Source organism: Ranitomeya variabilis, chromosome 6 (genome assembly GCF_051348905.1).
Source record: "Ranitomeya variabilis isolate aRanVar5 chromosome 6, aRanVar5.hap1, whole genome shotgun sequence".
Taxonomy (NCBI): Eukaryota; Metazoa; Chordata; class Amphibia; order Anura; family Dendrobatidae; genus Ranitomeya; species Ranitomeya variabilis.
In genome coordinates, this window is record NC_135237.1 from 481,638,945 (window position 1) to 481,653,492 (window position 14,548).

At 41.4% G+C, this 14,548-nt stretch overlaps 1 protein-coding gene across 2 annotated transcripts in view; it reads left to right on the plus strand.

The window, feature by feature from the left end:
* CRISPLD1 (cysteine rich secretory protein LCCL domain containing 1) overlaps nucleotides 1-14,304 on the plus strand; it is a 117,137-nt gene extending 102,833 nt beyond the window's left edge. For both annotated transcript variants that reach the window (XM_077270671.1, XM_077270672.1), the window contains exons 14-15: nucleotides 704-837; nucleotides 11,417-14,304. In XM_077270671.1, the coding sequence (XP_077126786.1) occupies nucleotides 704-837; nucleotides 11,417-11,468 (186 nt within the window). In that variant the 3' untranslated portion in view covers nucleotides 11,469-14,304. The remainder of the gene's footprint in view (nucleotides 1-703; nucleotides 838-11,416) is intronic.
* The last annotated feature ends 244 nt before the right edge of the window (nucleotides 14,305-14,548 follow it).

Genomic DNA, 14,548 nt, shown 5'->3' on the forward strand with positions numbered 1-14,548 from the left:
TGATTGTCCCCTCATTGTAGCCTTTTATTTTTAATTATGGTTCCTGTAAATTTTTAGCATTCTAAGACAATGTGCGCCCAGCGTTTTTGGCCACTGCTGGAGATATACACCTGACAGTGGCAAGAAGGGATAGATGCAAAGGCATTAGTCAAGTATAAGGACCCATCATAAGAAATTGTACGCCACATGGTATATATATTTTACAGGGGCTGCCGGTGAAGTTAAATAAACAGTACATACAGTATGTGCAGATTGGCCAAAGAAAGGTTCAAAGAGCACACCTCTGGACGCCTTTTGGTGAATAGAAGCCTATGGTAACTGAGGGCTTTTCCTGGAGTACACTTCAGCAGAGTGCCAACAAACAAGAGCCACCAAATATTGGTTCTATCTCCTATATATTTCATGCCCATTTTTGTTGTGTAAAAATAAAATGTTCAACATAATGTATACTTTATTGATTTAGTCATTATATTTCTATGTAAAGTACAGTAAAAACCAAAGCAAATGCTAAAATTGGAAGCCTATTGATTTGTCAGTTTTATGTCAAAATGTAATGCATATTATAACATAGTGTACAAAGGAATGGAGATGTCTTGTTCTCTATTGCCACAAAATATGTCTTGCCTCCCTAACTGTTAGTATGCAATAATATACAATTATTGTATCCAATCTTTATTTTTGAAATGTCTGATTTCTTCCAAAGATATCAAGTATCTGCAAAGCAGCCCTTCATGCTGGTGTAGTCCGTAATCACCAAGGAGGTTATGTGGATGTTATGCCAATTGATAAAAAGAGACACTATTTTGGATCATCCCAAAATGGAGTTACTTCAGAAAGGTAAATTAATCTACATATATGTAATTAACTTGTTTTCACTGGACAATCCCTTAATTATCTATGCAAATCTGAGCGGTCAGATGGTTGATCAAAAAGTTATCACCTATTATGTGTATTATGGAAAACCCCTTTTAGATAATAATAATAATGGTTTAGAAATTCATTTTATAGAATGGATACAAAATGCGTCTTTCACTTTGGAGCATTCAGAATCCCTGTGCATTACATGGATAGTGTATGGATTACAATGAGCATTTTTTAATGCTTCAAGGGTTTTTCTGAGAGTAGAAAAAGATATTTCAAGAAAATATCATGAATAAATTCATAAATTAAATACCTTAACAAAGCACATTAGATTTTGGTGGGAGATAATCACTAAAGTTTAAATGACCACCATCTTATCACACAGGCTAAACCCAGTCCTAGTATGTTAATAGAAGATGTGCCTGTGAGCATGTCCGAGGTCTCTCTCCCCTTTCTTAAAGAGTAGGAAGACCAGGGGTGCTGAGGTAAGAATAGGCTGCTCATATTGCTGGCCACCCAGTATTTCTGATCTAATACTGGAGATACCAGGACTACTGAGGTAAAAGTAGAAGCTGCTCATGTTGTTGTCCACCCAGTCAGAGACCATTAAGTAGAGACTGATCACAGTGTTGTCTGTCCTGTCCATCAGATCTAATACTGGAGAGACCAAGGCTGCTGAGGTAAGAAGAGGTTCCTCATACTGCAGTCCAACCTTTCTTTCTGATCTAATACTGGAGATACCAGGGCTGCTGAGATAAGAAGAGCCTTCTCATATTGCTGTCCACCCTGTCTACCTGAATACTGCTGTGACCTAGAAATAGCTTGCCAGCACATGGTACAGGTTATCTTCAGGTCACAGTAGAGGTTCTTATTACTGCATATGCTCACAAGTACCTGATCTAACATTCAAGCATGGAGGGCATTTACATTTACCATATTAAGAATTAATTCTTGGGAAGTAAATTATTCGAAAAAAATTAAATATAAAAATGTTCTTTTTTTCGTGAAAATCACTGCAGGGAAAAATAATGAATACATGTGTGTATATATATATATATATATATATATATATATATATATATATATATATATATATATATATATGAATTTAGAGACTTTCTGCCAGGTTTCCCTTCCTTCTCCTCACAGGCTACAGATTATCACTGGGGTCACAGGGGTGGAAATGATTAGCTAAGGGACCTTTTGTAGACTGCGTACATTTACACTAAGATGCTCATTCCCAAATTATCGACCTGTTTAAAGGGCTGTCAATCAACCATCAAATGAGGAGTAAAGCACTTGTTCGTCTGGTTAAATGATTTTAAGCTTGCTTTAAAAAAATCACCAGTCTCGGCCGCACACTGACCAGTGTAAACCGTATGTGCTGTCGAGAACAATGATATTCTGTAAGCACAGAACTATCGTATTAATGATTGTCTTGTGCATATGAAAGCCCAGTTAGTCTGTCTTCAGAGGCTATTACTGTAGACAACTTCCGATCTTCTTACATGTAGCGTTTAACTGCTATGGCTCTGCCAGTGTAAATGCTCCCTAACAGCTCTCTAAAATTGACAATCATATCTGTTTCATTTCAGATATGACCACAAAAAACCTAGAATGCCCCATTTTCCCCAATATCAAACCTATAGTTTACTACTGTAAGTACTGGCAAATCGCTGAAAAGCTGCTAGTATGAAATTAGTGGCAAGGGGGCTAGTTGTAGTCAAAAACCACATTTTAAGATTTGAATAGAGGTAAGATAGTCAAGAATTAGATTAAAAAACAAAACAAAATTGCAGCACCATTCTTAGGTAGTGTCTGGTATTGTGTCTTGGTCCTAATTATTTTGAATGGAGGTGAACTTGAAGCGAACATGTTAGCAGGACTTTGCTAAGTAAACTGCAGGCAATGTAAGGTTGGCAGTGTTAAAATGATTAAAATGATACCTGGGGTATGAAATCCGTCTTGTGGTTCTTGTGTAATTAGTGTTAGAAGTTTCCATTTAATGAGATGCACGTGCTCTGAGGCGGGACTGTAGGCAGGGTCTTATCTTCCTTCTCTAGGCCAGAGAAACTAAGGAAAGACCAGACCACAAGCCGCCCTGAAGCACCAACATGTTCCTCATCATAGAGACAGAGGGAGAGACAGCCTGTCTGTGCTCCGGGGCAGCCCGTGGTCAGGTCTCAACATGGTTTCTCTGGCCTAGAGTACCAATATAAGACTCTACCTACAGTCCTGCCCCAGAGCACGGGCATCTCATTAATTGAAAGCTTCTAACACTGATTACACAAGAAACAAAAGATGGATTTCTTCATCCCAGTTATCATTTTAATCGGTTTAACAGTGGCAACGTGACATTGTCTGCAGTTTACTTAGGAAAAAAAAACAGATACAGCCCATGTGTATGAGACAAGGACTGGAAAAATATCAGATGCTTAACCCTTTTTCTATCCTGACTATTTACGAAATCAATTCACAATATGAGATTTTATGCAATTATTCCTGCCAATATTTCTTTTATAGAGGAGAGGAAAGCACATGTACCTATACAGCTAGTGATTGTACTGTATATAATGTTACATAAATACCTATAGTGCTTGCACCAACAAGCATAAACTGACCATTGTTTTATTTCTTAAATGGTATAAATGATGGTATTTAGTGAACTCTGGAGAAGCTGTGGTACCACAACTTCTTGTCTCCTGTAATCCCACAAATCATACTAACAAGCTGCTTATAGGTCAGACCAGCTCTGTGATTTATTTCTGTATAATGTAATATTTGATAAAATACTTTCTACTAAGAATTTAAAACTGCTTCATCATGGCACGCAATGGGTGAAAAAACTGATTATACGCTGAGGCTCACAGTCTCCATTTACAACAAGATTCCTAAAATGACTGTAAGCGGATCGGATAAACTCTAATTCCTGATATTTATAAACTGCACATTGACAAATGGTCCCGCATTTTCTTCTAAGCATTTAAGGAGAAAATAGCATAAAATGACATGTTGTTTAGGAATTGCTTCCTTATGCAAATTATTGGGAGCTCATCTTGAGGGTAAAACCTGGTTGTATGATATGTTTACTATCTGGATTGTTACCCACAATGACCAAATCACATCACTATGATATAATATCATTCTCTCACAGTTATATTGGCTTAAGTGTTAGCAAGATTTGTAAAGAAAATCACCACCATGTTGTATATAGTGCTAGTTTGGAGTTCTTAATCACTCAACACTGTAAGGGATGTCCACTACTGAACATCTCCTCCTGAACAGCTAAAAAGGCTATTATAGAAAAATAATACTAAAAAAAACAGTATACCTATTTCCCAAACCAGCACGGCTCCTCTGATACCAGCATTATATCTTCTGGCGATCATGTGACATTATTATGGGCATCCACTGGTGGTGATATAATACTAAAATGCAGCAGCTTATTTAAGCAGTCACATGACATAACTATGTCGAACCAGCAGGTGTGTTAAATTTACCTATATACATATAATATATATATTTTATTTTAATTATTATTTATTTTGTAAATATATTTTGTATATTTATATTTTGCCCTGTTTACTTCTGATGGTGAAGACCCCAGGGCCATGTGCCTTGCATTAGCTCCTGAATCCACCCTCAGTCTGTACCCTTCCCCCACCCAGAGAAGAGGGGAGTAGTAGTGTACCATAATATACCAACCAGAATAGCAAGGTAATATGAACAGGGAAAAAAGAAAATACCAATCATACAAATATACGTAAACAACAAAGGTAAACACTGGTGTTGTGAATTTGGTTTCTGGGCTCCCCCGGTGGTTTCTGGTGGTACTGCACTTGTGTGCTTCATCTCCTCTGTTCACCTGTTTCCATCAGGATGTGGGAGTTTTCTATTTAACCTTGCTCCTCAGTCATTTCTATGCCGGCCAACAATGTTACCAGAAGCCTTTCTGTTGCATGTTCCTGCTCCTAGACTACTATCAGCTAAGTTGGACTTGTAGTCCTAAGTTTGTTTTGCATTTTTGTTCCAGTTCTCTGCGATTGATTATTTCTGAGGCTGGAAGCTCTTGTGAGCTGAAATTGCCACTCTGGTGTCATGAGTTGATATTAGAGTCTTAAAGTAATTTCAGGATGGTGTTTTGAAAGGGTTTTCAGCTGACTGTGAAGTTCCCTTTTCTGTCTTCCTACTATCTAGTAAGCGGACCTCAATTTGCTAAACCTATCTTCATACTTCGTATGTCAATTTCCTCTGAAATCACCGACAATATATGTGGGGGCTACTGTCTGCCTTTTGGGGAAAATTTCTCTAGAGGTAAGCCAGGTCTGTATTTTCCTCTGCTAGGGTCAGTCAGTTCTCCGGCTGGCGCTGGGCGTCTAGGGATAAAACGTAGGCACGCTACCCGGCCACTGTTAGTTGTGCGGTAGGTTTAGCTCACAGTCAGCTCGAGTTCCCATCTTCCAAGAGCTAGTCCTTTTTGTATGCTTTACTATGTTCTCTTGCCATTGAGAACCATGACAGTTTGGCCGGCCAAGGGTTAAAATAATTGGCAGAAGAAAGGAGAGAAAAGAACTCTGCAGAGAATTTTTTTTTTTTTTTTTTTTCCTGAGTTTGCTCATTAGTTGATTCACTTGCATCTCTGCTTACTGCAGCCTTCGTCTCTCTCTCCTTCTAATCCTTGAATGGTTCTGATTTCACCTGATTAATATGGATCCTCAGAGTTTAGCTACAGGTTTGGATAATCTCGCTGTGAAGGTTCAAAGTTTACAGGATTTTGTTATTCATGCTCCTATATCTGAACCTAGAATTCCTTTACCTGAATTTTTCTCCGGGGATAGATCTCGCTTCCAGAATTTCAAACATAATTGTAAATTATTTTTGTCTCTGAGATCTCGCTCCGCTGGAGGTCCTGCACAGCAGGTCAGGATTGTAATTTCCTTGCTCCGGGGCGACCCTCAGGACTGGGCATTTGCTTTGGCACCAGGGGATCCTGCGTTGCTCAATGTGGATGCGTTTTTCCTGGCTTTGGGGTTGCTTTATGAGGAACCTCATCTAGAGATTCAGGCTGAAAAAGCCTTAATGGCCCTGTCTCAAGGGCAAGATGAGGCTGAAATATACTGCCAAAAATTTCGTAAGTGGTCTGTGCTTACTCAGTGGAATGAGTGTGCCCTGGCGGCGAATTTCAGAGAGGGTCTCTCTGATGCCATTAAGGATGTTATGGTGGGGTTCCCTGTGCCTACAGGTCTGAATGAGTCCATGACAATGGCTATTCAGATTGATCGGCGTTTGCGGGAGCGCAAACCTGTGCACCATTTGGCGGTGTCTACTGAGAAGGCGCCAGAGATTATGCAATGTGATAGAATTCTGTCCAGAAGCGAACGACAGAATTTTAGGTGAAAAAATGGGTTGTGCTTCTATTGTGGTGATTCAACTCATGTTATATCAGCATGCTCTAAACGTACTAAGAAGGTTGATAAGTCTGTTTCAATTGGCACTTTACAGTCTAAGTTTATTCTGTCTGTGACCCTGATTTGCTCTTTATCGTCTATTACCGCGGACGCCTATGTCGACTCTGGCGCCGCTTTGAGTCTTATGGATTGGTCCTTTGCCAAACGCTGTGGGTTTGATTTAGAGCCTCTGGAAGTTCCTATACCTCTGAAGGGTATTGACTCCACGCCATTGGCTAGTAATAAACCACAATACTGGACACAAGTAAATATGCATATTAATCCGGATCACCAGGAGATTATTCGCTTCCTTGTGTTGTATAGTCTACATGATGTGTTGGTGCTTGGATTGCCATGGCTGCAATCTCATAACCCAGTCCTCGACTGGAAAGCAATGTCTGTGTTAAGCTGGGGATGTCAGGGGACTCATGGGGACGTACCTTTGGTTTCCATTTCGTCATCTATTCCCTCTGAGATTCCGGAATTTTTATCTGATTATCGTGACGTTTTTGAGGAGCCTAAAATTGGTTCACTACCTCCGCACAGAGAGTGCGATTGTACTATAGATCTGATTCCGGGCAGTAAGTTTCCAAAGGGTCGTTTATTTAATCTATCTGTGCCTGAACATGCTGCTATGCGGGAATATATTAAGGAGTCCTTGGAAAAGGGACATATTCGTCCTTCGTCATCTCCCTTAGGAGCCGGTTTTTTCTTTGTATCTAAAAAAGATGGCTCTTTGAGGCCGTGTATTGATTATCGGCTTTTGAATAAAATCACGGTTAAATATCAGTATCCTTTGCCACTGCTTACTGATTTGTTTGCTCGAATAAAGGGGGCCAAGTGGTTCTCTAAGATTCATCTTCGTGGGGCGTATAATTTAGTGCGAATTAAGCAGGGGGATGAGTGGAAAACCGCATTTAATACGCCTGAGGGCCATTTTGAGTATTTAGTAATGCCTTTTTGGTCTTTCAAATGCCCCTTCAGTCTTTCAGTCCTTTATGCATGACATTTTCCGTGAATATTTGGATAAATTTTTGATTGTGTATCTGGATGATATTTTGATTTTTTCGGAGGACTGGGACTCTCATGTCCAACAGGTCAGGAGGGTTTTTCAGGTTTTGCGCTCTAATTCCTTGTGCGTAAAGGGTTCTAAGTGCGTTTTTTGGGTTCAAAAGATTTCGTTTTTGGGGTACATTTTTTCCCCCTCTTCCATTGAGATGGACCCTGTCAAGGTTCAGGCTATTTGTGATTGGACGCAACCCTCTTCTCTTAAGAGCCTTCAGAAGTTTTTGGGCTTTGCTAATTTTTATCGTCGATTTATAACTGTTTTTTCTGATGTCGCTAAACCGTTGACTGATTTGACTAAGAAGGGTGCTGATGTTGCTGAGTGGTCCCCTGCTGCTGTGGAGGCCTTTCGGGAGCTTAAGCGCCGCTTTTCTTCCGCCCCTGTATTGCGTCAGCCTGATGTTACTCTTCCTTTTCAGGTTGAGGTCGACGCTTCAGAAATCGGAGCTGGGGCGGTTTTGTCGCAGAAAAGTTCCGACTGCTCCGTGATGAGACCTTGTGCGTTCTTTTCTCGTAAGTTTTCGCCCGCTGAGCGAAATTATGATATTGGTAATCGGGAGCTCTTGGCTATGAAGTGGGCTTTTGAGGAGTGGCGTCATTGGCTTGAGGGGGCTAGACATCAGGTGGTGGTATTGACCGACCACAAGAATTTGATTTATCTTGAGTCCGCCAGGCGCCTGAATCCTAGACAGGCGCGCTGGTCGTTATTTTTCTCTCGGTTTAATTTTGTGGTTTCTTACCTACCGGGTTCTAAAAATGTGAAGGCGGATGCCCTTTCTAGGAGTTTTGAGCCTGATTCCCCTGGTAATTCTGAACCTACAGGTATCCTTAAGGATGGAGTGATATTATCTGCTGTTTCCCCAGATTTGCGACGGGTCTTGCAGGAGTTTCAGGCGGATAGACCTGATCGTTGCCCGCCTGGTAGATTGTTTGTTCCTGATGATTGGACCAGTAGAGTCATCTCGGAGGTCCATTCTTCTGCGTTAGCAGGTCATCCTGGAATCTTTGGTACCAGGGATTTGGTGGCTAGGTCCTTCTGGTGGCCTTCCCTGTCGCGAGATGTGCGAGGTTTTGTGCAGTCTTGTGATGTTTGTGCTCGGGCCAAGCCTTGTTGTTCTCGGGCTAGTGGATTGTTGTTATCCTTGCCTATTCCGAAGAGGCCTTGGACTCACATCTCCATGGATTTTATTTCTGATCTCCCTGTTTCTCAGAAGATGTCTGTCATCTGGGTGGTGTGTGACCGTTTCTCTAAGATGGTCCATTTGGTTCCCTTGCCTAAATTGCCTTCTTCATCCGAGCTGGTTCCTCTGTTTTTTCAAAATGTGGTGCGCTTGCATGGTATTCCGGAGAATATCGTTTCTGACAGGGGAACCCAATTCGTGTCTAGATTTTGGCGAGCGTTCTGTGCTAGGATGGGCATTGATTTGTCTTTTTCGTCTGCTTTCCACCCTCAGACTAATGGCCAGACCGAGAGAACTAATCAGACCTTGGAGACTTATTTGAGGTGTTTTGTGTCTGCGGATCAGGATGATTGGGTTGCCTTTTTGCCCTTGGCGGAGTTTGCCCTCAATAATCGGGCTAGTTCTGCCACCTTTGTTTCTCCTTTCTTCTGTAATTCGGGGTTTCATCCTCGTTTCTCTTCCGGTCAGGTGGAGTCTTCGGATTGTCCTGGAGTGGATGCTGTGGTGGAGAGGTTGCATCAGATTTGGGGGCATGTGGTGGACAATTTGAAGTTGTCCCAGGAGAAGACTCAGCATTTTGCCAACCGCCGTCGTCGTGTTGGTCCTCGTCTTTGTGTTGGGGACTTGGTGTGGTTATCTTCTCGTTTTGTCCCTATGAAGGTGTCTTCTCCTAAGGTTAAGCCTCGGTTCATCGGCCCGTACAGGATATTGGAGATTCTTAACCCTGTGTCCTTTCGTTTGGACCTCCCTGCATCTTTTTCTATTCATAATGTCTTCCATCGGTCATTGTTGCGCAGGTATGAGGTACCGGTTGTGCCTTCCGTTGAGCCTCCTGCTCCGGTGTTGGTTGAGGGTGAGTTGGAGTACGTTGTCGAGAAGATCTTGGACTCCCGTGTTTCCAGACGGAGACTTCAGTATCTGGTCAAGTGGAAGGGCTACGGTCAGGAGGATAACTCTTGGGTGACAGCCTCTGATGTTCATGCCTCCGATTTGGTCCGTGCCTTTCATAGGGCTCATCCTGATCGCCCTGGTGGTTCTGGTGAGGGTTCGGTGCCCCCTCCTTGAGGGGGGGGTACTGTTGTGAATTTGGTTTCTGGGCTCCCCCGGTGGTTTCTGGTGGTACTGCACTTGTGTGCTTCATCTCCTCTGTTCACCTGTTTCCATCAGGATGTGGGAGTTTTCTATTTAACCTTGCTCCTCAGTCATTTCTATGCCGGCCAACAATGTTACCAGAAGCCTTTCTGTTGCATGTTCCTGCTCCTAGACTACTATCAGCTAAGTTGGACTTGTAGTCCTAAGTTTGTTTTGCATTTTTGTTCCAGTTCTCTGCGATTGATTATTTCTGAGGCTGGAAGCTCTTGTGAGCTGAAATTGCCACTCTGGTGTCATGAGTTGATATTAGAGTCTTAAAGTAATTTCAGGATGGTGTTTTGAAAGGGTTTTCAGCTGACTGTGAAGTTCCCTTTTCTGTCTTCCTACTATCTAGTAAGCGGACCTCAATTTGCTAAACCTATCTTCATACTTCGTATGTCAATTTCCTCTGAAATCACCGACAATATATGTGGGGGCTACTGTCTGCCTTTTGGGGAAAATTTCTCTAGAGGTAAGCCAGGTCTGTATTTTCCTCTGCTAGGGTCAGTCAGTTCTCCGGCTGGCGCTGGGCGTCTAGGGATAAAACGTAGGCACGCTACCCGGCCACTGTTAGTTGTGCGGTAGGTTTAGCTCACAGTCAGCTCGAGTTCCCATCTTCCAAGAGCTAGTCCTTTTTGTATGCTTTACTATGTTCTCTTGCCATTGAGAACCATGACACACTGGGGAGTGTGTTATAATTCCCTTTCTTCTCCTACTTTGGTTTAACCCCATCCTCCACTCCCCGATGTTTACCTCTGTTTTTAATGTGTATATGTTTGTTTGATTGGTATTTTCCTTTTACCCTGTTCGTATTACCTTGTTAGTCTAGTTGGTATATTATGGCACACTACTTCTCCCCTCTTCCCTGGGTAGGGGAAGAGTACCAGACTGAGGGCTGATTCAGGAGCTGTGGGTAGCACCCAGGTGTGATTAATTGTGGAGCAGCACAGCACAGCTCTGTCAACTGCATATTTGCCTTTACCATGTAATGCATTCAAATAGTGGCAGAAGTACAGCTCCCAGCCACAGCGACTACACAGTTGTTAGAGCTGCGATGTGTAGCTCTGCAACTGATTCCATCTACTTGCCATCAGCACTGGGAACAGCTGATCAGTGGGGATGCTGGGTGTCGCACCCCCGCCGATCTGTCATTGATTTCCTATCCTAGGAATTGGTCATCAATATAAAAGTACTGGACAGCCCCTTTAAAGGGTAAGTAGGATCTAGCACAAATTAAAAACAAGCTTAGACTAGTGGGAGCCTGGAGGAGTGCTTAGCCATCTATGTAGGCAGTCACTACCTCCACATGTACGCCAGAAAAGAGCAAATCTGATGAGCACCTCTTAACATAATGAAGCAAGTGTGAACAGGTTCAACTAGTATAACTGTATTATATACATATCAAAGAACACGGCAGACACTCTGTGTGCCAACATATATGCAAACTTTGATTTTGAATACATGAATTTTAAACTGTGTTACCGTCATATAGATTATACTTATAAAAGTGAAGTACCTAGCTCACTATTTAGCCAATGCGTCACACGGACAGCCATTCAAGGATGAGTGCTTCAGCACAGTGGTTTTAGCGACTGTTCGGGTCTCAGGAGCTGGACTCCCACTGATCTATAGGGTGTTTAAGGGTCTACAATTTATATGTATAAGTATATGTAAAAACTTTTAAAGGTTTAGCAACACTGTAATAATTCTACCATTTTATTTGCTTTGCAGTTTACATAATCCATTGGGAAGCAAGGCATTTAGAATATTTGCTGTCATCTGAGATGTGAAAATAAAGCAGAGAAAAATTTCAAAAGTCCAAAAGAACATGTCTTAAGATTTGTATAAAGATGTATTATTGTACAGTCTATAATATCTTTTAGAAGAACATTTGTGGATCGCAGTAAAATGAGGCTGTATTCATTATAGAATATTTAACGATTTTAGAATTTTTATTGATTCCTGCTGTATCTGACCCCTTCATGGCATTCAAGCTATAGTATATGAATCCACTGGTATAGTCAGAATTATGCCTTTATATTGTAAAATGCCCCATTCCTTGGATTGGGGGAGTCTAAACTGAAAAAAAACCCTGAAATAATAATATTGAGTTGAAGAACGAACCATGCAACTTTTTAAGGAAATAATCAGAAAGTTCTTCTAGTTTTTTCCTTTCTAGCATTACATTTGCAAGTGGAAATATTGTTTTATAAGCAATTCAGTAGACCTATGTATGATTTATACCACCTGAAGATGAAAACAAATGTCCATTGGTTAAAGGGTTATCCTAGATTAAATCTCCAATATGGGATCTCGACTGCTCAACGAACTGGAGGAGGATGTGGCGCTCCTTCATTGTTTGTGCAAGCACAGTGGCTCGTACATTTGGTCAGCTACGTCTTCTACTGCAGCTGGTCCTATTCAAGTAAATGGAAAGAGCTGTAGTAAGCGGCACAGCCACTCTTGGGGACAAGCCACTGTGCCTTTGTAAACAGGATGCAGCACTTAAAGAACCTTCATTGTGTTGATTGGTGGGGTGCTGGAGGTCAGACCCCTGAAAATAAAAAAATGTCTGAGGGTTTCTAATTTACATAGAACACCGGTATGTTCCTAAGGCCAGAGTCACACAAGTGTATGGCATCCTATGCAAAATCGATTTGCTATGACACTCGGTTCCAGCTCTGCTGCGAGCATGATCCGAGTGTCAGTGCTCTATGCTTCAATCCTCTTGCATCAGAGAATCGGAGCATAGGTACGGAGGAGATGGAGAAAGTATTTTCTCCGTCTCCTCCATTGCCGAAGTCCATGGGATTCGGTGGTATCTGAGTGCAGTCCGATGTTTCACACGCACCCATACAATGCGATCCAGTGCGATCCAGTTCTAGGATGCAATCGCAACATGCTGCAATTGTTCTCACATGTCGAATCGGTAAAATAATAGCAGATGTGAGCTACCCCATAGATTAAGATTGGGCCGAGTCCGATTTTTTTTATCAGATTGCACTTGTCAGATTTGTGTGATCGAGCCCTGATACATATACTGTTATAATTCCTCTCGAGCATCATGGTGTGGATCAATATTTATTTCTTCGTTTACAATGGAAGTTCAGGTTTAAACATCCTCTGGTTTCACTCTCAAAGTATAAAACTTCATAAGAATGACAATGTACTGATGGAAAACTCCAGGTCCATTATCTCCATTTTTCAATTCAGTATATACCGACAAATGTCATACATTGAGCTTTATTGAGATACAACATGTCCCTGTACGGTCAGACACGGTCATTACACCATACACAGCAGGGGCACATTTATAAGATTAACTCAGCACAGGAACATTTGTGTAAAAACACATCCAATTGTGGAACTTATTTTTATTACAAGATCTACTGATTAAAATGAATTAGACAACCCCTTTAAGAACACTTCCCCACCTTCTTGTTTTCAGTCTGTATCCACCCCTTTATTGATTGACCAATCTACTTTCATAGGAGCCATAGAAGGTTAGAGACAGGTGAAAAACAATAGGTAGAAAGATGCACTGAACTATTTGGTCACACAGTGGGTGCACCAAGTGCTTGTGCTTGATTGAACAGTCAACCAATGCTGTCAGGCTCACTTATCCTTGCAACAGAACTGAGAGATGGCTATATAGTAGATTTATCTGTGTCATTTATTAGAAACAAGATTTTCCTTACCCAATGCAGGAATCCTGGTTATTAGTGTCATTATAGTTTTTCCATGTTTTTTTTAATCAATGTTGTGGCATTACAACTTTTGTTCCTAGAGGACATCAGTGGTGGTATGGCAAGAACATTAACGTTTTAATTGCTTCCTTTCACACTTATTTATGTTTGGTACATTAAAAGGTATATCTAGTATTCCACAATATAAATAGTATTTAAAAATAGCAAAATTAATCAAGTTAGCGGTTTTTAGTTCAAAATAACCACTTTTAAATATGGTCAGGACATTCTATGCTAATCGGAGTCCCCCATTGGAAAACACAAAATATCTATAAGAAATGAGAGTTGCTAAATGGAATTTTTTCCATAAAGATCCCCAAACATCCATGACTTTCGACAGGAAATATAGATTTGGTGTCACTCCAGGAAAAATGCTGGCTTGCTCTTGGAATTTCCCACAATGACACTCTTAAATTGTTGTTTCTTCAATCTCTTTTTGCTAGAAAGGTGAAAGAGTTTAATCCTAAAAGTGAGAATCCCTGTAAATGTTGCCTAAATGCCTTTATCCTCCATGTGTTTCTAAAAGTATCCACTTCTAACCAGCAGACCTCACTGAGTCTTGACACACAGTACCAAACATTTCCCATCATACCAAATAAAACATACATAATATCATAAGTAGTGTGAGCATTCCGATACTGCAAATATCGGGTATCAGCCGATATTCGCTGTATCTGAATTCCGATACCGAGTTCCGATATTTTTGTGATATCGGAAATCGGAATCGGAAGTTCCTATAAGTTCCCAGGCGTGTGCGGTACGTATGGTTCCCAGGGTCTGGAGGAGAGGAGACTCTCCTTCAGGCCCTGGGATCCATATTCATGTAAAAAATAAAGACTAAAAATAAAAAATATGGATATACTCACCCCTCCGACGGACCCTGGACCTCAGCGGTGCAACCGGCAGCCTCCGTTCCTAAGAATGCAGTGAGTGTAGGACCTGCGATGACGTCGTGATCTTGTGATTGGTCGCGTGACCACTCATGTGACTGCGACGTCATCGAAGGTCCTTCACTCACTGCATTCTTAGGAACGGAGGCAGACGCTTGCACTGGTGAGAGCCAGGGTCCGTCGGAGGGGTGAGTATATCCATATTTTTTATTTTTAGTCTTTATTTT